This window comes from Oryzias latipes, chromosome 8, assembly GCF_002234675.1.
Source record: "Oryzias latipes chromosome 8, ASM223467v1".
NCBI lineage: Eukaryota > Metazoa > Chordata > Actinopteri > Beloniformes > Adrianichthyidae > Oryzias > Oryzias latipes.
Window position 1 is genome coordinate 4,081,025 of NC_019866.2, and position 24,198 is coordinate 4,105,222.

At 38.8% G+C, this 24,198-nt stretch overlaps 1 protein-coding gene across 5 annotated transcripts in view; it reads right to left on the bottom strand.

Annotated features, from left to right (window-relative positions):
* The window catches only part of kcnh6 (potassium voltage-gated channel subfamily H member 6), a 29,099-nt gene extending 7,836 nt beyond the window's left edge, over positions 1–21,263 (bottom strand). For 2 of the 5 annotated variants that reach the window (XM_011477834.3, XM_011477832.3), the window contains exons 1-9: positions 20,756–21,263; positions 17,537–17,767; positions 15,878–16,027; positions 14,452–14,555; positions 13,369–13,678; positions 12,397–12,599; positions 3,686–4,108; positions 1,928–2,357; positions 1,563–1,762 (exon numbers count right to left, since the gene is read on the bottom strand). In XM_011477834.3, coding sequence (XP_011476136.1) covers positions 1,563–1,762; positions 1,928–2,357; positions 3,686–4,108; positions 12,397–12,599; positions 13,369–13,678; positions 14,452–14,555; positions 15,878–16,027; positions 17,537–17,767; positions 20,756–20,831 — 2,127 coding nt within the window. In that variant the 5' untranslated portion in view covers positions 20,832–21,263. The remainder of the gene's footprint in view (positions 1–1,562; positions 1,763–1,927; positions 2,358–3,685; positions 4,109–12,396; positions 12,600–13,368; positions 13,679–14,451; positions 14,556–15,877; positions 16,028–17,536; positions 17,768–20,755) is intronic. The other 3 variants (XM_020705085.2, XM_011477833.3, XM_011477836.3) reach the window with 3 other exon arrangements.
* Positions 21,264–24,198: the final 2,935 nt, after the last annotated feature.

Genomic DNA, 24,198 nt, shown 5'->3' on the forward strand with positions numbered 1-24,198 from the left:
AACGTAACTCCTGCAATAAATGAGGGAACTCTGTACTGGTGAAAAGGAAACACATATATATGCGTAGCTGCAGCAGAAGTCATAGAAATATGCTTTTTTTTTCAGTATTACTGGATGAGAAACAGACGTGCAGGACACAGCTGCTCAGTTTTAGCACAAACTGTGAGACGTTTGAGGAGCTGCAGCGGGAAAATGACTTGGAGAGGATCCACTATTTATTGTTTTTTCTTTTTAATGTATCATTATATTTTTTCCTGACTTTTTGTCTTTGAAAATCACAGTTATTTGGTCATTTTTTTATTTCATAAATAGTGTTATGTATTTTATTAAAAGGATCATGAATTAATAAAATTTTATTATAGGGCTTTACAATAAAAGAAAGATAAAAGAAGTTTAAAGAAAAAGACTTATTGTGGCCCTTACAAGAAAAAGTTTGGGGACCCGTTCTAGCATCCATGTGGTGTTGGAAGATTTGTTGTTTTTCATTCTTCCTATCATTCAAACACCACATGAACGCAGCATTTCTCTAAGTTCCACACGAGGTACATCAAGCCGTTGGTGCAATTGGCTCTTAAATTAGAACAAAAGTTTTAACCTAAAAACTCTTAAATGCTCTGTTTGAAAATATAATTGTCAATCCAAATGTTTTCATCCAGATTCCATGTTATTTCTTTCTCACTCCACGCATCTGCTCCTGGTCCGGCCCTTCTATCCAATTTTAGAACCCTATGTGGCCCGCCAGTCAAAATAATTGCCCACCCCTGCTTTAACCCTTTGTTGCGCATCAAAGGGTTAAGATATAGATCAAAGCTTATTAATGGGCTTTGAAAAAAACTAAAAATTAAATAGGGAACCCTTATAGAAAAAGCCTGTATATTTTTATGCTTGTATGTTAAGTTAGTGGACAGTTATAAAATGTTAGATATCAGATAGTTGTATAAATGACTATTTTACTCACTATAATTAAGAGAAGTAAAAAAGAAATAAAATTTGCATTTTTTTCTCTTTGAACTCTTAAATTTTAACATTAGTGTATCATACTTTAGACACCTTTAAGCACAAACATTTTAATGCAGAGGTTTTAACCAAATACAGCAATCTACAGGAGCAGTGCGGCATTTTAATGGTGCATTTAAAGACCCACTCCGATGAAAATGTTTTTTTTTTCTTGTCGCATATTTTTTAATGATTAGAGGACATATATAATGAAAAATTAAGTTTAAAACTCCATTTCTGAGTATTTCTTAACTTTTTTTTTTTTTTTTGTTAAACAGGACCAGACGAAAAAAGACCGTTTCAAACAGAGCTTATTTGGGATGTAGAAAATACAGCAAGCTTCCTGTTATGAGCTCTTGGCAACGGGGAGGGCGGCGAGCTTGCTCCGCAGAAACAATGTCCAAGAAAACGACTTTTCTTAAAAAATAAAAACGGCATAATCATAGTAAAAACACCACCGGAAATGCTGGGAAAATAGATCAAAATATGATACAAGTCGGACCTCAAGGGCAAAAAGAATGGTACATGGTATATCCATTTAAGAAATTTCAGAGTGCTTGTCTTACGGCGTTCATGTCAATGCCGTTGGTGTATGACCAGGCGTGTTGAAAATACTCCTCTAGCCTTTGTCTCAGGCCTCCCGGGATCTGGTGGAAGCGGATGAACTCTTTTATCCGCAGCATCTGCGTGTGGTAGCGGGCCGTGCCCGAGTACAGTCTCTGGATAATGGCGGACACGTTCCCAAAGATGCTGGCATACATCAGAGCTGTGTGGCACACAAGACAGCAAGGTTTAACGTGCAGTTATCCGCTGATGTGATGTGACCACCCTGCTGTGGATTTGTTTGGGACATGACGTGCTTGTCCGATGAAATGAAAAAACTTATCTTAGAGGAATCTATCCCCAAACAGTCTTTACCCAATCTACTCACATCCAATGAGCATGACACAGATGGAGAAGATCTTCTCTGGGTTGGTGTTTGGTGAAACGTTGCCAAAACCCACACTGGTCAGGCTGCTGAAGGTGAAGTACAAAGCTGTAACATACTTGTCCTCGATGGAGGGCCCAGAGCTTGTGTCACTGTCATTGTACTCTTTACCAATCTGGTCGGCCAGGTTATCCAACCAACCAATCTTCATACCGCCCACACGGGCGGAGCCAGTGCGCTCCATGTTACCGATGGCATACCAGATACAGGCAAGCCAATGGGCAATGAGGGCAAACGTGCACATGAGGAGGAAAAGGACGGCAGCTCCGTACTCCGAGTAACGGTCCAGCTTCCTGGCCACTCGCACCAACCTGAGCAGTCGGGCTGTCTTCAGTAATCCAATGAGAGTGGTTTGAGTCTGAGGTTCTGCCTGCTGACGGAGAACAGAGCGTGAGCATCACAGGAATAAATCCATAACCGTCCAAAAACATCTGGAAAGAGGAGTAATGAAAGGTAACTGGAGGTACACAGCAAACTATTTGATCCTTGCAAACACTAAAGACCTTGATGGTCCATTCAAAAACCGTTTTTTACTTTCTCTGTGCTCTATACCTTGCAAAGCTTTTCTCAAAATCTGCACAGATTTTTTTTTTCTCATTAAAGCTTTCTCATTGAAAGGATCTAGAAAAAGGTAAATTATTATTAAAATGAGTCAAAATCTTTTTGCTCCATATTTTTGATGCTTGAAAAACTTAATTAAAGATTCAAAATATCTCAAATTGCACTTTGAGGAGGTTATTTTAAAGTTCGATAAAGGTAGACTGACTTTCTTTGTCCTTATTTTGGAAACAAAAATGTTCTAACAATAAGTGGTCGTTTTAGATTTCATGAGGATTCATTGAGATGAGCCAACTTGTAAGATTTTCTTTTTTTTTTAAAATTGTGTTCAAAAATAAGTCATTACCACCTATTACACTAGTTTTTGTCACTTTTATTAAAATTAACAACAATTAGGTTCATAAAATTCTTATACAAACTTAAAACTAGTAAAAAAAAAAAAGTACTTAACATTTTTAAGCAATTGGGTAACAATTAGCTTTTTTAGTTCTTTTTTCCTTTTTAAATGCTTGTTTCTAGATTTGCTATAAGATTTTTTTAAGTAAAAATGACTTGTTTTTACCTAAGAAATTTATCTGCAAGGACAGATACATTTGTACTCATTTCTAGTGATTTCCTTCTTACTATTAGTGGTATTTTCCTATTTTTAGACTACTTCTTTTAGCAGTGAATGAAAAACTGGCAACTATGCAGACCCTTTATGCCAATTTTGCTCTAAAGAGGCACATTTCCTCATTCAGGGACTCCTGAAGGTTCAAAAGAGGACTGCTGAGGGAACACAGGTTATTATCTGGCAGCCAGCATCGAAAGACTTTGAGTTATTCAGCCGCACGAAATAATCATTAGCAAAAATCCGTGTCTGGTTGTGTGTGTGTACAGCCTTCAACGAACAACAAAAACAACACAGTTAATCAGTTCCTGTTCAATAGTTTTCTTTTGTTGTCCATTACTCAGCGTTGCGCTCAAAGGGAACTTTAGATTTATGGCAAGTACAAAACCCTAAAAATGTGTGAGTTAGTTTCCACAGTTAAAGTTAAATAAATAAAAATACACCCATAATAAAGAGGTTCCATCATCTTTTCTTCTCTAAACAAGCAGGGCAGTAATGAAAGCAATGTTTGCCTTTTTTTATGCCTTCATCACCTGTGATCCGGAGCGGAAAAGGAGGAGATCAAAGGGGATGGCGGCGACAATGTCAATTAGGAACCAGCCCTTGAAGTAGTGCTGAGCGATGCGGCCCGGGTGGCTGACAACTTCATCGTTGTGGTTCACGTAGGTGGTCCTGAAGTTGATGAGGATGTCCACGATGAACATGATGTCCACCACCAGGTCCACCACGTTGAGCGGGTTGCAGGTGTAGCCGCAAGACCGCCTCTGTTCTTCCTCTGCCTCATTCAGGAGAAATGCAGCCGAATATGGCGTGAAGATGGCAGTGTAAATGACCAGCAGGAGAATGACCCAGTCCCACACAGCTTTGAAGGGGCTGTAGTGGAGGATGGTCCATTTGTGGATACGTGGGGCTTGGAGTTTGTATTCTGGTAGCACATCAGCACCAAGAGACAGCACCTGAGGATGGGAGGGAAAAGACTAAAGATGACAGACATTCTTTGGTGTCCAGTCATTTCTGGAGGAACTTAAATGGTAAACGGCGTTAACTCATTTAGCTCTTTATAATAATAATAATAATGGATTGGATTTCTCTGCGCTTTTCAAGTCACTCAAAGCGCTTAGAATGTGTCCATGATTCATTCACTCCTCATTCATACTTGGTGATGGTAAGCTACTGTTGTAACCACAGCTGCCCTGGGGCAGACTGGCAGGCCCAAAGCGCTTTACAGCCAAACACACAAATTCACACACTAATGGCGGCTTCGCATCCAAACACCGACACCAACCTTTAACCACCAGCAACAACGAGGGATTCAGTGTCTTGCCCAAGGACACTTCGACATACGGGAATGCACTGCGGGAACTAAAACTGTGATTTTCCGATCAGAGGTCGACCGCTCTACCTCTGCACCACGGCCGCCCCATTAAGCCCAGCAAAGTTTTAGAAAAATCAACATCACTTAAGAAAGAAGAAAGTTGGATTTCAGAATAAAATACTAGACACTAACTGAAAATAGTAGCATCAATGATGAGCTTTTAATTTGAAATTATTTTTACAAATTTTGGTCACACATATTCTTACTTTTCCAAAGGTTAGTGTGAGCACAGCACATGTTTGAAATACAGTAAGTAGGTTTTTCAGCAGAAAACTGGTGCGATTTTAATATTTTTTTTTTTATAAATACTACAAAAAATGTACAACTGATGTAGCAGCTAAATGATCTTAGTTTATAAAGTGACAATAGTTTTCAGTTTTGAATCTTTAAATATTTTGACTTCATTTGTTACCTGTTTTTTCAATTTTACTTCCTGATTTATTTACGTCCTTAAACACTAGTATGTCTTATCAAAGATTCTTCATACATTTTTTTTTTGCTGTAACTTGCTTTTTTATTTCCCCCTAGCTTATCTTTATCTCATTTATGACAGACAGTTAGGTCCTCTCCAGTGTGAAGATTTCATCCTAAAGGAGGTTTGCAGCTTCTCTTCTTTGCATTTCACTCTGTTTGAACAGGTCTTAAAGGCATCCTCTCAGATCAAGCATGTCCAAAGTCAGGCTGCATTCAAATTTCCACCGACCAGCAGGCTCCCGTCATAAACTCAAGAATATGCAGCACCTAACACTTTCCTGATTTCTTGATTGTGATTGGCTAAACTCGGTTATGCTAAATTCTCTTTAGAGCTCATTTCTAAAATGTAAATAATAGAAAAGGGAAGTAGACAGCATGTCATCAAGTGAAATACAAAACAATTGTGCTTTTGGTTTGTACTTTTTGAATAAGGTAACCTTTTTTATTTCTTGTGCACATGTTTAAATCTGGAAGTTTACAGCGAGCATGTAATAGTAATTTATAACATTTCATGAGATTTGACTAAAGTTTTTATTTTTCAGACAGACTTCTTTGTATTTTTCAAATCCCAAATTCACATTAATTCTGGGGAATTCTATGTGAAGAAAAAGAAAATGCCCAATTGCAATACATTTCTCATGAAAATGTTCATTTGAATGCAAGCTGATTGGTTAACCCTCACACATTTTCACCTAACCACATCTGGCCCTCTTTGCAAAAAAGTCTGGATACCCCTGTCTTAGTTTTTTGCTTGTAATTTGACCTGAGGAGACTGGAAAACAACTAAAACTGCCCTTTTTTGACAGCACAGTGCCACAAGTGTCTTCTCCAAAAGCTTTGAAACGTTCACATTTCCCCACAACAAAGTGTCACCGCACAATAACAGCAGTTGAAGTGCCACCTCTAAGTGTGAAAAACAAGCGTGGAAACTGCTGTGTTAAAAATTCAGCCCACAGATCCTCTCAGAGCATTGTCTCCCACCTCTGAGTGGCTTGTGAAGGGCTGTGAACAAAGACCAAAACACCCGCTGAAGGGGGAAATGATTGATGGGAAGATCCTACTGACCGGTACGGCGATGAGAGCATCCACGTCCAGGTTCTCGTCCTGGTGTGGAGCAGAGCACAGAGCTCTCCACAGGCTTTCCAGCGGCCGCCTCCTCTCCTGCATCCTCTGACACTAACCCCACCATCCAGCACTGACAAGCTAGTGCTACTATCCCCAACCAAACACACCGTCGCTTCACCTACCACTGTGCACCATGTGACCCCTTTTTATGGTCGAGCCATGTGACTCCAACTGCCAGCGCTTCTGGTCAATCGTGACCTAGAGTTAGTGGTATCATTAAGCGGGTTTTGTGCTGTCTGTCCTGTTCTTCATGCAATATTTAGCATAAACATGTTTTACACTGTTTTGCACTGTTCCAATGCAGTGTTTAAACTAAAAAATCAGATGTGACTGCAGTAGTTCTACAAAACAAAGCAAAAGCATTTAATCTCTTTGTTCCTCTAGTTCTTGAAAGAAATGAAGAAAGACTGAAAAAAAAGGTTTTAAGGTCTCTGTACTGAAGGTACTAAACTTACACTTGGCCATATTGGGAAGGAGCAAATCGCCAAGGAAAATAACTTTAGACCCATAAAAGGAGTAAGCATGGAGCTTTTTGCAATTCCACTTTTTCATGCTCCATAAATCTTTTTATAGATGAGATATGAAAACCCGGAGAATTCAGCGAGTTCCTCTGAAGCTCAGAGAGCCTCGTCCTCCCTGCAGCGGCAGATGGGAAAACATGATGCTCTGATGACAATGTAAACACAAAGTAAAGGTTCGCTCATCCGTGAACTTTAACTTATCGATTTTGTCGACTTTATTTCATTATGATCCCCAGAGAACAAGTACTGCCAATAAATGACACACAGCAGCTTTGTACTGATCTGACCCACAGATTACAGGTTTCTGTTTATTCATTTAGAAATAACTATAATGGGAAATAGGTGAGAATTTTAACACATATAAGACAGAGAACACACAGGCACCAGTGAAGACGAAAACAGCAAAAAATGTTTTTTTTTTCAAAGTAAGTTTATATTTATGTCAAACTCCAGGTTTATCTATTTAAATATCAATATTTTTAACTGATTTTTAATGTTTCATCCTTTTTTCAAGCCATATAAACTTGATTATGATGAATTAGTACATGGATACAGGCATTTTTGGTCTAAAAGTTTGATTTCTTTTGTCTTAATCTGTTTTTAATTAACCCTTCAATGTAGTATTATGTCGAAATGATGTTTAATTCTTTGTAAATAAGATTTTGAATGACGCCATTTTCCTGAGGGAGGTGTTTTTTGCTCTTCTTGCTGAAGCACCAAGCAGACATGGAAGCAACCAAATCAGTGCATGAAGCTTATAAAAAACAGGAGCTTTTAGGAAAAACTACAGGAAGTCCAAAAAGCAATAAAGTACTCACAGGCTGAAGTTTCTGCTGAATGCTCATGATGACTTCCACCACAGGGTGCAGAAGCCTTTAAGTTACTGAAAGAACGTGAAGGACTTTTCAACTTATGACTTTACAGCTGGATCTGTCTTGTTCTTCCTGCCTCCTCATAGCCCCGCCCTCCTCTGCTTATTTATTTATTTTTTTGTTTGGAAAATGCATTAATATTAGCATCTAAAATGAAGTCAAATTCTTTAAAAATAAACCTCTAATTGAGACTCAGAAGTTAAAACGTAACCGAAGAGGAACTCCAAAATTGTCCAAAAGCTCATGCATCTGTGTGCTATGTCTAAATAACACAGATATAGGAAGAATATTACTACATATGTCCATTCAACTGAAAACATTGTCAGTAAACAAAATTTTCACTTTTTTTATCCTCTTCTTTATTTCTTTGCTTGAAAATGGTCATTTTGACATATGCCACATATACTATGATGTTGGATTTATGAACACTGAAGTTTGAAAGGAACTAGCTGTGAGGAAAGCCATCAAAAATGTTTTTTAATAACGATTATTTAAAAGAAAAGAAAAAACAATTTGCTCCTTTTCAATCTTGTGCCCAATGTATTTAGAGTATTTTTGGAATTTGTGTGCAAGATATTTTGAATGCGGTTCCCTCATGAAAGGTTTAAAAATACAATTCTATTCTGTAGAGATAATTGATATAATTCCACTGATATTTTTCGCTGGATGAACATCACTTAATGTCAGATCAACCTAAATTTAGATACAGTTTTTTTATATCATGCAGACAAAACAGTGACACACTAAATGTTGCAGGGTGCTTGGTGACAAAGAACAGAGCATCAGATTACTTAGTTTTTAATCTTATAGTGGTAAATCAGATTTTTTAAGCCCTTATATGGAAAATCCCCCCCTATATATAAATGCAAAGTGAGAAGGAAAAATCCCAACTCTGCTTAAAATATAACTAATAATTATGATACAATCAATTAGAATGTCTTTAATTAGTCATATTAATATTTTGTTCTTGTATAACAATTCTATTTATGTGTTATTTTTTAATTTATTTGTTATTTTGTTAATTATCCCTGTGTAATACCCTTAAAACAGGGGCCACCACAAATAATTATTCAAATAAAATTCATATTTTCCACACAAAAAAAGAAATCTGGTTAAAATTGCCTTTTTATTCTTAACATTATTTTTAATCTAATTTGATCTAGATTAGTCAATACACTCGAAAAACTGTTATGTCTGAATCTGTCAGCCCAAAATACAGTTTGAAAAATGTCTATTTTTCTATTTCGTTTTGTACAATAAATAAAAATGCAAAGAGATCAAGTTTTAATCAAATCAAATTAAGTTTTTTTGAATTGCTCCAATTGCAGACATGGTTAAAAAAACATGTTCCTGCAGCAATGACCAGAAACTCCAGCTGGTTCGGGAGTATTGATTAAAAGACTTCGGAGCAGAAAAGACCGAAAGTGGCTCCAACATGGAGACGGGTTTGAAGGGAGCGCGCTGGCGTTTGGTACTCATGGCAGCTGCCCTCCATTTCCATTAGCTGCAGAGGCCAAGGTCATTAGCAGCATCAGGCCGCTCGATAGCCTCGCAGCGGCCGCTACTTTCTCACGCTTTCATAACGGCATCGCAGCAGGACACAACCCTGCACACCCTCACACACGACCTGCAGACTGATGTAACGCAATGGTGACACATTTATCTGCATCTGAAAATGTGTAACAACTTTAAATCATGTTAAAAAAAACTATTTTTATCTTGTGAGGTTTTTTTTCTTTAAGACACACTGATGAAAATTGTTTTAAAAATATTTTTGTGGCATTTTTCTGGTGATGGGGGACATATGTAAAGAAAATTAACCTTAAAATTGCATTTCTGAGTATTTCTTTATTCAAATCATTGCCAATCAGGAGCAGATAAAAAAGGTAGTTTGAAAAAGATTGTATCTGTTACATAAAATATTACGCTAGGCGGGCCACTAGTCACAAGGAGGACGGAGTCGCTCTTTGCCAATGGTCTCACCCACAACTCAGAGGTGAATTTCTAATGAAATACTACTGCTTTGCAGAAACTATGTCCTAGAAAACAACACAGACTTTGGCTAAAAACAGCATTATCATAATTAAAAGACAACAGGGGACACTTTCAAAAGATGATCGGAGTTAAAAGTCTGATACGATATTCTGATGAATACAACTACTTCTTCTTCCGTTTGTTCCCTTTCGGGGCCACAGGGCTGCCAGAGCCTATTTTTACTTATTCTGATGAATAAAATACTATAATTCACTATCGGGTGGAGAAAAAGATGATTACTGAGTGCACTGTTGTGAAACGGTGACAATACTACTTTAAGAATATTTCTCCTTTAAAAATGAAAGTCCATCCATCTCCAGAACCTGCAGTATTGCTTTTGGGATCATGGGGTTACCGGAGCCTACCCAGCTACTGTTGGGTAACACTCTGAACAGGTCTGTTGTGGGGTCACACACTTACATGCACACCTAGGGACAATTTAGAGATACCAATGAACCTATGACGCATGTTTTGGGCTGTGGGAAGAAGCTGGAGAGCGGAAACCCATGCATGTACAAGGACATCATGGAAACTCCACACAGAAAGAACCCAGCCGGGATTCAAACCAGAGCCTTCTCACTCTGAGGTGAGAGCGCTGACCACTGCACCGCCATGCAGCTGAAAATATAGCACAAAACACAAACAGGAGACAATAAAAAGTGTATTTCTTCAGAAAACATTTTCATGCTTTGCACCACCAGAGCTACAACACTGACCACAATGATCTAAAAACATCTGACAGCTGAACAAACCACAAAAAGCTGCCGCGGTTTTTGAGAGCAAATGCTGATAAGCTGAACCAGAAAGCTAAAACAAAAACGGTGCCAACTTCCTCATTTCTATCTCTGTTGAAGAGCTCACAGACCCAGTTAGGTGCACGTGGCTTCAGGAGGTAGATGACAAAAAGTGTTTTGTAGAACCTTGAATTATAAATCTGACTGCTGACAGTTTTCAAAATTCTTTATAACTCTCATAATAAATATTGCATTTCAAGCTCTCATGGAGAAGCTGGTGGAGTTTTTCATGCTCATCTAAAAAAGGCCCAACTTCCCTCAGCTGTTTGAAAATATTCACAAATTATTTCATTTGAAGCTACATTTATATAAAAGAGTTATTAGTCAATCTATTTATGAGTTGACAAATAAAAGGTACAATAATTTCCTTTTTGAAAGTAAAAAACAAAGTTTGCCTGACACCCAAATGACTTTCTGATGTCAGCAGAGCGGAAAAATGAAACGCAGAAGACCTTCGTTTGTCCGGTTAGATTTTCCAGGTTCGCACACATCGCGCGCTGACTCACATCCCCTGCTGCTGTGGTGAAGTGACATCTCACTTCTATCACATCTCCAATTAGTGACAAAGCCTGCATACAGGAATGTGCATTGTCTGAGGCTACTCAAAGCCAAAACACTTTTCAAAAATTGATGACAAGAGTCCAGAACTGCTGGTAAATTATATGGAGAGCCAACTTCCCTAAATGTATAAGTTAAATATGTTGCAGTTTGGATTTAATGGCATCAACCCAAGTATTTTGCTCTCATGGTCCAAAATTAAACGGAGGGATTTTTATTACTGTAGATAAATCTTTTATTTTAATTTATTTATCCAAAACTTTACCTTAGTTTTTATTTTGTGTTCTGTTGTGATTATTTCTGTTCAGATTTCCTGAATTTTTCCCACATTTCATTCCTAGTTTTCATTTTTTATTTGCCATAACATTTTCTTAAAATATATAAAGAATCTTTAAAGACCCACTTTGACAAAAAAACAAGAAGAATTTTTTTTTCATGTGTCACAATATAAACAACATTAAGCTCAAAATTGCATTCTGAGTATTTTCGTTTCTAATAGTTGTGAATTAGGCGCAGATCCACGTAAGTCTTTGTTTTCCTCTTTCGAGCTGGCATCTTGCTCCAATATTACTAAATTTGTTGCACTGGTAATGTTAGGTTGCAGGTGTGAGGGGCTGAAAGCTAGCGGAAGAGCATGTAAACTGATGGATGATGGGAAGTAGTGGCAGGCTCACTCGCCCCAACAGCCTGGCCCACAACTCAGAGTTGAAATTCTGATAAACTCCTGTTGCTCTGCAGAAACCAGAAAACGACACAGGCTTCTACATTTTGGCAGACGGCATTATTATAATTAAAAGACCCACTGGGAACGCTTTGAAAAGGAATCAAAAGATGACCAGAGTGGGTGTTTATATCTTTTAACCCCTTTGATTGTAATTCCCATTCTGGACATCGTTACTAGCATCTTCAGCTCCCAGCTCCTTCATTTGACTATTTATAACAATATTAAAAACAACTCACACCACCATGCAATCAACTGAAAGTGCTCAACAAGCAAGAAAATTAAGAAATCTCCAAATATGTTACGCACAGATATTTAAAAATAAGTGGAACAAAATCACCTTTTCTCTGAATATTATCATCAAGACTCTTCTTTCCGGGTATTTTTTCCCACTGTGCATTTATATAGAAGTGTCAAAGCAAGTGTGCACACACCGCACTGTCATGACAGGTGGCCGCTGAAGTTGTTATGCTGCGACCGTCGCAGGAGTCGCCCCCCAGGTGAGATTATCCTTTCACACTTTCAGCCTGTTATTGCCGACTTCTAAGCCTCTCAATGATGAGATGCACACGCCATTTATAGGCGTTTGTCTGATGTAGACATGGTAAGAAGGGGAGGGTGTGATTATCAAGACTATGTTTTTAATGAAGTCAGATGAAAGGAGACATTATCAAACAAGCTTTGAATAGGAAATGTATAGGATTTGCTTTAAACGCCATCTTGGGAAGAACCTTCCAAAATACCTTCAAAGGCGGCAGAGAGCCTCTCACCTGGGTTACCTGAGTGACCTTCTCCGTGACGTTCTGGGTTCGGTCCTTCACCTTGCTGGGTGCGATGATTTCAATCTCGGTGGGGGAGGGGGGTCTCATGCCGTCGGAGCCGAACGTGAGCGTGACCTGAGGGATGCGGCCAACGGTTCGGAGTCTCATCAGGTCGGAGTCGGAGGTGGAGTTTGGAGCGCTGGACCTCAGATCTGTGGCGGCAACATTCGCAGTCACTTTAACTGATCCAGTCTGACTGTGGTTTTCAAAATAAAGGTAAAATTGCTAAATATTATTACATAGACTCATGATTTAAGTGTAAATAAATGTACTTTTAATAGATTTCCTGGAAGAAAATATGAAGTTTAACTTTTTAGCACAAGGACAGATTTTATGAATTAACTGGAATAAACTTCTGATGGCTTCACATGTTCAGAAGCGCTCTGACATGTGACATATTAGAGTTTGTAAAAGACTCACGCCAATGAAAATCCCATCTTTAGTGTCTTTAACATGTTTTTGTGGCATTTTTCTCATTTTGTAGGACATAAATAAAGAAAATTAAGTTCAAAACTGCTCCGCTCATTCTGATAAATCCACTTGTAGATTGCCTAATGCATGTACGTCTTTGTTCTCCTTGTCTAAGCCAGGTGTCTCACAACTCTTTGCTTGCCTTTTTTTCCTTTCTTTTTTTTTTTTTTGCATCAGTAATTCTGGGTTGGATGTTAGAGGGTCTTTAAGCTAGTGGGAGCATGTAAACAGATATCTCTCAGCAATGGGAAGTGAGAAGTGGGTCAAAAGTCCTACCCACAACTCAGAGGTGAATTTCCAATGAACTCTTGCTGTTCTGCAGAAACTATGTCCTAAAAAACCCCCACAGGTTTTTACATTCTTGGCTAAAAACTGCATAATCACAATCAAGAGACCCACGGAAACGCTGTTAATATAGATGAGAAGATAATCGGAGTGGGAGACACTCACTGCTGTTGTTTCGGGTGTCTCCTTGTCGGCCGTTCCAATCGGTCCTCATCCCATCGATGTCATCCAGCGACGAGGCTCGTCTGAGGCTGCGGACGCTGTCCCTGGAGCAGCTTCGAGTTAAAGTCCCCCTGTTGAAGGCGGTGCTGGGGTCCAGGAAGTCCGTCAGCAGTGAGCGGCGTTTAGTGCCCGAATGGGCTGCTGGAGACGGAGGATCCAGGTCCTGCTCTATCAGAGCCTCTGTCTCAGACTGCATGCAGCTCTCTTTAGACGGGATCCTGAACTCTTTCAGCGGAACTTCCTCACTGTTTGGCTTGGAAACAGAATTAGAGAAGTCACTGACTGCACTGAAAACCATCAAGTTGAGCACCATCCATTCTTGAGTCGGATCTTCTACAATCGGAAAAATAAAGTAGAAATTAATGTGAACTACAGTCCAGCATGTACATAACATCAACTCCAGATTGTGAATATGCTTAAGTGATTACAGCTCCACAGTCAGGTGCAGGTAATTCCAATCATCTCACATGTAGATTAAAACCACACCTGGAATATTTTTATTTCATGAGGATTTGGATTTTTGCTGAGACCACATCAGAAAATTATTCAAATTCAACGTTATATTCAAAGCATTTTTCCTCTGCAGAGAATCACATAGTACTTTACATAAAATAAATAGTAAAAATATTATTCATAATGCAAGCCCCCTAATGGCTGAAATAAATTAAATATAAGGACACGTAAAAACTACTTAAAAGCGAAGCTAAAAAGACGAGTTTAAGTTTTTTTTTAACATCCTCAGGCCCACAGCGCTGGAATGACGCTTGGAGCACCTGAGGAGTTCATGGAGGGGGATAAAGTAAAAGCAACTCTAATTATAATAAAGATCCGATTCCATTAGGACATGTATAAACTAATAAAACAATCTAAAAATCGGTCTTAAAGCTGACGGGGGAACCAGTGCAAAGATTTCCAATCTGGGGCAGTGATTCTGCAGATTTGACCCACTGCCACACAGTTCTACAGACAACAGAAGAAGGTTAATGTTCACAATCTCTGGATTTGTGCAAATGTGTCACATTTCACCTGCAGGTAATCCACGACCACGCCTTCAAACTGATCTTTGGAAAGGGAAGGCCGTTGCATTGAGCGCAGGACCGGCAGTTTCGTCTTCAGTCTGCGGTTTTGACCTAAAGGTAAAAGAATTGTTCACCTCAGACGCACTACAACTTTTCATTTACCAATTTCACACATGAGGTTTAGTGATTGAAATATTTATTTTAGTGCATCAGAGCTTTGTTCCCAGGCTGTTTTCTTCTAGACCAACTCCCATAAAAATGATGTGTTAGGCGTTTTTAACATGTTCTTGTGGCAATTTTCTGGTGGTGGGGGAAGAATTAAGCTTGAAAGTACACTTCTGAGTATTTCCATGCTCAAATCATTGTGAATCAGGAGCAGACGAAAAAAATGCTGTTTGGAAAATAGCTTATTTGTGACGTAGAAAATAGGTTGGGCGGGCCACAAGCTTACTGCTCCGACCTTTCGTCAACGGGGAGGGGAAGGGGGGCGGGATTGCTCCGCTCCAACAGTCCCGCCCACAACTCAGATGCAAATGTAATCTAACTCCTGCTGCTCTGTAGAAACTATGTCCTAGAAAATGACAATTCTTTTAAATTTTGGCCAAAACAAAAATCACAATTAAAAGATCACTGGGAAAAGATGATGGGAGTGGGTCAATAACAGCATGCAGCAAAAAGTCTAGCACTTAGAGCAGGGGCCCTGCAACCTTTAACACCAAAAGAGCCATTTGGTTCCGTTTCTTACAGACCAAAAACCAGCGAAAGCTGCAAAGTCTATAGAAAAATACATCAAGCTTTTGCAGCCTTAATTTATAAAATTTCGCTTTTAAATATTTACAATAAATAGTTAAACCAGTGTTACATTTTTCAATATTTAACAATTTCTTCTTCGTCTACTTTAGACAGGAGCACATGCAAGCTCCTTTCAAAATAAAATACACCCTGTGTCAAATAAGATCCTCCTACTGCAGCAGATTGACCAGAAATAAGAAGTTTAACATGACGTTTTCTATCTTTATTACTTTGGAACAACTTCATACTTTTAAAAATAAACTTAGCATTGTAGTCGAATCAAATGTTTTTGTAATCCATTCATGGTAATGCAGTTCTGTGCTTTATAATTCTGTCCCTCTGAGGAGCAATCAGACACTGTTGTGCACCAGACAGTATTAAAATGTGCTTCATTGTAATAATAAACCCCTCTGACAAAAGATGAAACCTTTTACCATAAGTTTGTTCAGTAAAAATCTAATTTTAACTGCCAAAACCTAAATAAACCAGAACTACAAACTAATTATTTATTCAAATTGTTGTTTTTTTCACAGCCAAAGAGCCTCAATGGAGGAATCAAATGCCGCTCTAGCCTCAGGTTGCAGACCCCTGACTTAGACTAAATAATTACAAAACTTTTATGAGATCTTCAGAAACTTTACAGTAAAGCCATCCTTGAGTAACTCTCTGTCTGAGGCCAGACTTCTTGAGGGACGGATCAATGAGCTCCTGAAAGTCCAGGATGAACATGACGACCAGGCCTTCCTCGTTTTTAACCGGAACGATGTCCACCCGGCAAGGTATGCATGTTCCTGTAGAGAGGGAGACAGAATTTTAGGGAAGTGATGCAGAGGCCGACAGAAAACATCTCCATCGTGTACAGTAGACCTCCAACCTAAAATCAGTGAGGTCTAAAAATAAAGTGTGTGAGAGGCAGATCAGGCGAGCATGTCAGGGTCCACGCATGTTCCTGCCTTTAGAGGCGTTCACTGATGTCTGAAAGGTTATAAAAAAAAGACAGACAGAAAAATTGGTCTGGAAAGCTGAATCACGCCACATTCACTGCATTGCACTTTTCCGTGCTCACTCAGCATGACGGCGCAGTCAGAAGCAGGAGGCTAAACAAACAGATGCAAAGTGGATTTGAGCTGATTACGTCGCCATGACAACAACAAAGCAGACTCCATGTCTCATGTCTGACATCTGCTTCTTATTAAATATAAAAGGATGTTTTTGAATTCCCAGAGGAGATCTGTTTAGGTTGTTTTACACGTCTTTGTTTATTCTTTTCATTTTTTTTTAATTAAATGAGTTTTCCAAAAACAAACAAAAAAAAAGATTGTTTTCACTTCGGAGGCTAATATTGAGGCTATAATTTCTCAGTGATGGTAATGTTCAGGATTACTGATATGCAATTTTCTCTACATTTGTGCTTTTCACTCATTTTTTTTCTTCATTTTTATTTTAGCACAAGGGTTAAGGAAGCTGAGAGTCAGAAAAAGGGTTTTAAAGACCAACTCTCATCGTTTGATCTATTTTCTGTGCTTCCAGGGATTTTTTTTTTTTTAAATAAGTACTGGTGCCAAAATCAAAATCCTGTGTCATTTTCTAGGACACGGTTTCTGCAGAACGACAGGAGCAAGCCCTCGCCCCCTTCCCATCACCCATAACTAAGAGCTCTCTGTTTCAAGCTCTCCTGCTACCTTACAGCCCCTCACAACTCAACTCTTGAGTCACCAGTACAACAAAATTGGTGAGCAAAATTGGACTTATCCAGCCGCACAGCTTTGAGCCAGATGCCAGCTCAGGCGAGGAAAACTAAGACATACATGGATCTAGTCATCTCTCTAAGTATATGAGGAGATCAGGGAGCTTGTGGCCCTTCCATTGTGGTTTGTTTACGTACCAAATAAGCTCATTTTCAAACAGCTATTTTCCGTCTGCTGCTGATTCATAATAATATGATTAAAGAAATTCTCAGAAATGTAATTTTAATGTCCTTCATCGAAAAATGCCATAAGAACAAAACACCAAAAACACGATTTTCATCAGAGTTGGTCTTTAAGTAAAAACCCATCTGCGTCATTCTGGTGAAGATTTTAGGGATCAGAACCATTTTGCACTTTTTGGTGGATTTTTTTTGCCACGTTTGCTCAGGATGAATTCAGAAATTGTAAGTCATGTGACAACACACACAATGTGAATGGAAGCACAAACTTCTACGACACAAAAATGGAGATCTAATAAAATAAAACCCACAGGACCTTCTGATGCCCGGACCCTCCTCAGACTAGCATTTTCTCCAACCCTGTGAGTCTTACCTTCCTTGGAGTAGCAGAGGATCTCCACCTTGCGTTCCTCAGAACCCAGCAGGGCCTGTGCCAGCTGGGTCACCGCGCTCTTCATGGTGCCGGGACCGACCAAGAACTGGCAGCTGCAGGGCTGCTGCATGATTTCAGCCCTGGTGAAGCCAAACATCTGGCAGAAGCCTTCATTGCAGTAGATGATGCCGCAGTCCTTCATCTGCGCGTTGGCAATCAGAAACTTTCGACCTGCGAGATGCAAGATCATCAAATCAGCGTGAAACTCTAAAAGAAACACAGAGGATAATGTTGGAAAACAGAAATCTGCAGTACTGACGGTTCAACTTCTTAATTTCAATTCTGTTTTTCGCCTTATTGCATTAAGAGTATCAGACAATCCCTGCAATTAATAATGAACGTCTCGTCTTTGCTTGACAATAATCTGAAGTGGAACTAATGAAGTCCAGTTTTGCATGGAGCTTATCAGCACAGCTGCTCCCAAAGGGACTGAAGAGCAGGTGGTCCCTTTAGTCCTACAGAATCACACCTGCTCACAGGTGACAAGTGGGAATTTGCAGCTCATTATGTCAACAAAGACTCGTCTGAATCATTTAATTAGTGGGTTTTCAGCACAAATTCAGACGACTTTTTCTCAAAACATGAAAACTTCACATTTTGACTTTCATTGTAAACCTTTTCAAATCAGAAAAAAACATTTTTTTTAATTTGAGAAAAACAAATAAAACACTTTTCATGCTTTGATCAGCTCAAAGCTCTTTAAAATGATAAAGAAGGTCCAGGCCTTGTGGAGTCAATCCATATACCCAACAAGAAAATGCATTTACTTGAATTTATGATTAAAAAATACTTTAAAAAAAAACAAACAAATAAAATGTGACACAAAATACTTGAGACAGAAATGTGAACAATATTTGCTAAATCTTTTTTTAGGTAACTTTTAAAAACTACTTGTCGGAATGATTCAGAAAGTAACAATGTGTTTTGAAAATATATTAAATATTGCAAAAAGATTGCAATATGGAAAAAAGTAGCCTTAGTTCCCTTATTATTGTGAGACCAACATTGACATTTACAGGATCTGAATAAATTATCAAAGCAACTTTTCAAAATGACTTTCCACTAATGTTATCTGATCCATTCCAAATAACCTAGACAAATCACCAACACAGATAATCGTTAATCATTTTTTCAGAAATTGATTAATTGATTTGGTTCATTACTATCATAGATAATGCAAGAATTGAAAGAAATATTAAAATACATTGCTTAAAAAAAAGAATCAAAATACAATTTGGTTCATTAAAGACAGTGGTTACTTACTAAAGTCAAGAAGAGCTTAGTTTATTGCTTGAAAAGGGGTGGAGGAAGCAAACTTATAGTTTTGCATAGTTTTCATCAGCAGGTTCTAATCAGATCAAGTGCAGTAACAAAATCGAGTTGTTGATGATAGATTATCTTCGGAAAACATTTTTTTGAAGGATTTCAGTAAACAGTAACATGACACAAACGTCATGTAACAGATATGTAATACTCATTGATTGTAATCAGATTACAATTTCATATTAATCCATCCTTACGCATTACAGATCATGTTTTCAAATTAACAAAATAGAGGTTTTTGAGTATCCTCAAAGAATTATGTATTTGTAGTATTTTCTATTGTAAGACAACAATGAAAAAACATTTGATTTAAATAAAAAAGGTTAAACAAAAAAACTTTTTTTCGCCTAATTGTATGGGTTTTAAATGTAACATTTCTTGCTAAATAAGCTGATACCTTTCAGATGTGACGTTATAGCTTTATTTATTTATTTTTTTGGCATGTCACCTGCATGGTTGGGTACAAACTGTGCCCAATGCACTGGTGTATATTCTTCCCAGGCAGTGACCTGCCCTGGGGGGTCAAAAAGCACCATTGATTATTTCTCCCCCTTTGGGACACTGAACAGTGTCAGGTACAACAATAACGGTTTTTCCTGCCCCGTCAGACTCTTGATACGTCGGTCAAAAAAAAAAATCTCTCGAGCATCTTCATTGCATCACAGGAACTCCCGTGATGCTGTACGAAAGGGAGTCGGGCTGTTTGAAAGCTGCTAATGGAGGAGTTCAGCGAGCTGAATGAGGAGGACCTATATAACCTCCATAACTACCCCCTTCATGAGGCTGTGGTGCAACTGGGTTACACAGCTGTTTACTGCCCTTGCTGACGAGGAGAAGGGTTTTTCTATGCGTCTTTCTTTTTAAAGCTCTAATGGAAAGCACACGCTGTCCAGAGTCACCCTCTGAGCACGTGCACTCACCTGGATGTGCATGTGCGTGCACACACCTTCAGGGACAATGTGGAAACCCTTTTACAACAAAATACCTCTGTAGTCAAAATCAAAGTCAGGAATCGGTCCATGTTTGGACACAAACTATACAGGACGGTAAAGTTATGTTTAGCCTCGTGTATACAGCCAAGTTTGACCGGTGACGGTGATAACGTGGAGTCTGTCCTGACACAACCATTTCTGTCAATTAGGGACAAGACAGGAGTTACATGACCATGTCAGTTATTTCCTCATTCCTGTACAATGACACATTTCAAACACCATGTGATCCAAACCAACTGACAAGGAGAGTTTCTATTAAGCAGATTCTTGCTGAAGAGGCCAAAAATTGTTTGTGTTCTGATCTTTTTGAGAATTCGAACTAAAAATGTACTGTGGGATTTTAAAAAAAACAGTGGAAAATGCAGAAAGGACAGCTAAAGAAGAGTTTGCTGTTGAAAGCAGAAGAGAAAGTAAGACAAAGTCCTGCATGCAACATCTGGGTTTGCCTTGCTGTTGCATGAGAGTTTCCTCTTTTCTGTTATCTCCATCTGCGGTGAGTGAGAACATGTGAGCTCATGGAACTAAATGCAGCACACACACACACGAAAAAACAAGATGCAGGTGCAGTGAACCAAAAACTCAAGCATCACCAACGTTAAGTCGCATTTTAGGCAAAGAGAATAACAAAAAAGAAGGATAAGGGTCTAAAACAAAGCATTCATTTTTAAATTTCTAAAGACAATAGATATAAAATAAAACTGCATTCATTACTTTTTATAGATGTCCAACTGGCCTTTTATATAATAACAGTTTTTTTATGTTGGATTGGTGAATTTGAGCAACAAACTGATTTAGAGCATTTCCCACACATGACTGTGCAGATATAAGATCTAATTCCACTCACTTTGTTCGTCGAATTTCCTGATGATTGTGTCCAAATAGGTGTTCTGGAGCGCCACATGACCGCGTCTCACAGGCATTCCGAACCCGACACATGGACTTCCCGAGTTGGAAAGAAGTCAAAACAAAGACACGAATGTTGTGACGGCCTCCAAAATAAAGGCAGCTTTGCTCCGCTGTCGACGCGCGCCTGGACGAATGATGGAGAGCAGGAGGACTGGTTGCCCGGGCGATGGCAGATGCAGGATGTTGCACACGGATTATTATGTGAGGAGAGGAAAAGTAGACAGGCACAGTTTGAGCCCCATTAGGCGACAAAATTGGGGTGGGGGACACACGCAAAAGGAGTCGCAGAGTGACCGACAACCTGTTGTTGGAGAAAGTTGAGAGGAAGAGCTGGAGCGCACAGGAAAAATCCGTCTGGTTGTTATTTCTCCGTCAAGTTTGGATCCTGAACGAGCAGGATGGCAGAGAAGAAGCCAAATTCTTAGATCCACCTCCCCGCTGTCGCTGGTTAAGAGCTCAGAGCGTCAAGCTGGCAGACCAAACCAAAGGGGGCGTTTTGGTCCTTCAAAATAAAAGCCACCCATCCACTTTGCGCTTTTATTATGACGCCCTGATTAAAAACCCACCGCCATAACAATTGTGTTTTTTTGAGTGTGTGGAGATTTTAACGTGTGTTTGCGTGCACTTTTTTGGATGATGCTAGCAGGAGCGTGTATAAATGCAAGGATGATGGGAGGTGAGGGCAGGCTTACTCCACAACAACAGTTCTACCAACAACTCAGAGGTGAATTTCTAAAAATAAATAAAAAAATCCTGCCACTCTGCAGAAAATATGTCCTAAAAAATGTCACAGATTTTAATATTTTTGGCTGAAACTGCATCATTATAATTAAAAGACCACTTGGAACACTTTGAAAATACACCAAAAGATGATCGGAGTGGAACTTTAAAAATTAATGTCCTGCATTATTTTCTTCATCAGCTTGTTTTTATGAGGAGACATCATATCATATGAATCAAAAACTGTCAGTCCTTTCAAAATAATCTCAACACATTTATTTTAACTTTCTGTCACTTCTATTTTATTGTGTATTATTGTATCGGATTGAGGAATTGTGGTTCTGTTTTTAAGGTGTCTATTTAATGTCAGCTTTTTCATAAGCTACCTTGAAAGGAATTGTCCTTCGGGGATAAATAAAGTTGTATGAATTTGAATTTGAATAACTTTAACTGCATGAAAATCATTTACATAAAAAAAACTAAAAGATTTTCCTTTATTTTAACAGTCAGGCTTGCAAAATTGTTAAATGTTGACATCTATACTTAGGGCTTTTGGCTTCACTTTCTTCCAAAACAAAATTAAAAGTATAAATCTGATCCTAAAACGGGACGTTTATTTTTTCCTTGAGTGTTCTGACTCTGACAGAGAGCAGACCCTCATCAGTTCATTCTTCACATCACATCACATGTCTCCATGCTCAAAATAACATCACCTCTTCTGTCTGTGACTCCAATCCCACCTCTAAAGCTCCATAATAATCCATAGATAGGATAAAAATGAAAGGGGAGAGCACAATTTCCACAAATGCATATTGACATTTAATCCAAATAATGTCAATAATCTAATATTAATGCTAAAAAACAAGGAAGTCATAGCCTTAGTGTTGCAGACAGAGCTGTGATTTTCCAAACTGAGGTGAGCTGCTGTTTTTAGCAGCACAGGGATGACTTGGATACACACATGAAGAGAAACTGTCAAAGCAGAGAAAAGCACAAACCGAACACAAACACTAACCCAGTTAGAGCTGCAGATTTCCTGTCTGAATTTTTTTATTCAGCCAATTTTACAACATCTGCAGGTTTCAGCAACTGAGCTTTGAACCACTGAAAAACTTTTAGACCCAGATATCCTTTTTTTTTAGCATAAAAGAAGCTAAAAGTGAGTTCTTACGACTCCAGTTTTTACCTGTAATCTGGTCTGATAAATAAAGGCCTCAGCTCTCTGCCTTCACTTGAAATGAGACACTTACCTGGCAGTTGCAGCCTGTTTAGACATAAAGCAGACACTTGAATCTATGAGGTCACCTGGGGAAGTGCTTTCTTTACTAAACATTCTGCACACTGTTTAAAAAAAGATGCCATAGTGGATTTTTACTGTCCCACACGGCTAAAAAAAAAAGTGTTTATGCTGCGTGGCATTTTATAGAGAATCTTTCAAAGGTGCTTTTGTTCTTGCAGAAACACTGAGGCAAATATAGTATTCACCTTAAATAAAGAAGATTTTCTTTTATTCAAATATAAGCTAAAAACTGAAAAGTATAGCTCCTGTACCTCCAACTTTACGCTTTGCACGAATAAAAGAAAGAAGCTGTCATAAGCATGTGTTCAGGGATTAAGATGCTCAGACCCTGGGAGGTGTTTGGAGATCAGAGGAACAACTGACCGTTAGATAGTGTCTGTGTGTGTGTGTGTGTGTGTGTGTGGATGTGTGTGTGTTTTATCTTGATGGTCTTGATGAAATGAGGCCTAAAATTAACTTTCCGTAACACGTCGCAGGGAGTGTGAGCCAAGTGAGACGGGAATGTTGGGCTGCAAAAAAAAAGGGCAGCGACATGGTGACCATGATCTCGAATTTTACAACCAAAACATCTTTAAATGAAGGGTTTTGGTAGAACTTCAGTGCACAAATGTAGCTAAAGTTTTTAATTAAATACATAAGAACATTTCCATTTACTTCCAAGCCCCTTAGATTTCAACGTGGTGTACTAAAATATTGGAAAACCAATTATTTTGTGTAAAAAAAAAAAGGTTTTTGTTTGAGTGCATTTCTTTTGCTCAGTTCCCGAGAACAGTTCACGTTAGTTCTGAATTTACATTCCCGCTGCTGAAGTGTAAACGCCCGTTTTCCAAGAACACAAGGTGACTGTCAGCGTGTCGTCTTTACATTTTGCATGGACGCATGACGGCAGCTGTCACCTCACACCCACTTCAGAACGATAACAAGCTTAAAATGTGCTTTCTTTTCACCTCTTGACCCTTTGTGTTTTTGTGGAGAAGAACTTGTTGGGAAAAAGGTCGACGCCGAAGCTCGAACCCTCAATTGCCTGAGAGTTTTATCTGCCCTGAATTCCTTCAGCTCAGGGTTGCCTCCAGCGCCGACCCCCGGTCCTTCATTCCCCTGATAGGAGCTGGGAACAAACACACTACTTTACACACTTTGTCACTGGTTTATACTAGAATGTACACTTTAAACCCATCCTTTAAAGGAACTTTTACATTTTTTTGTGTTTTGTGGAACTATTATGAAGTTTTGAGAACGTCTCACAGTCAATGTAGCACTACTCAACAATTGTGGGCTTCTATATCAGAGTTTAAACCTCAACAGATCCCACTTGTGCCTTCTTCTGCCCTCAACTCCTATAGTTAAGTGTATATTGGACT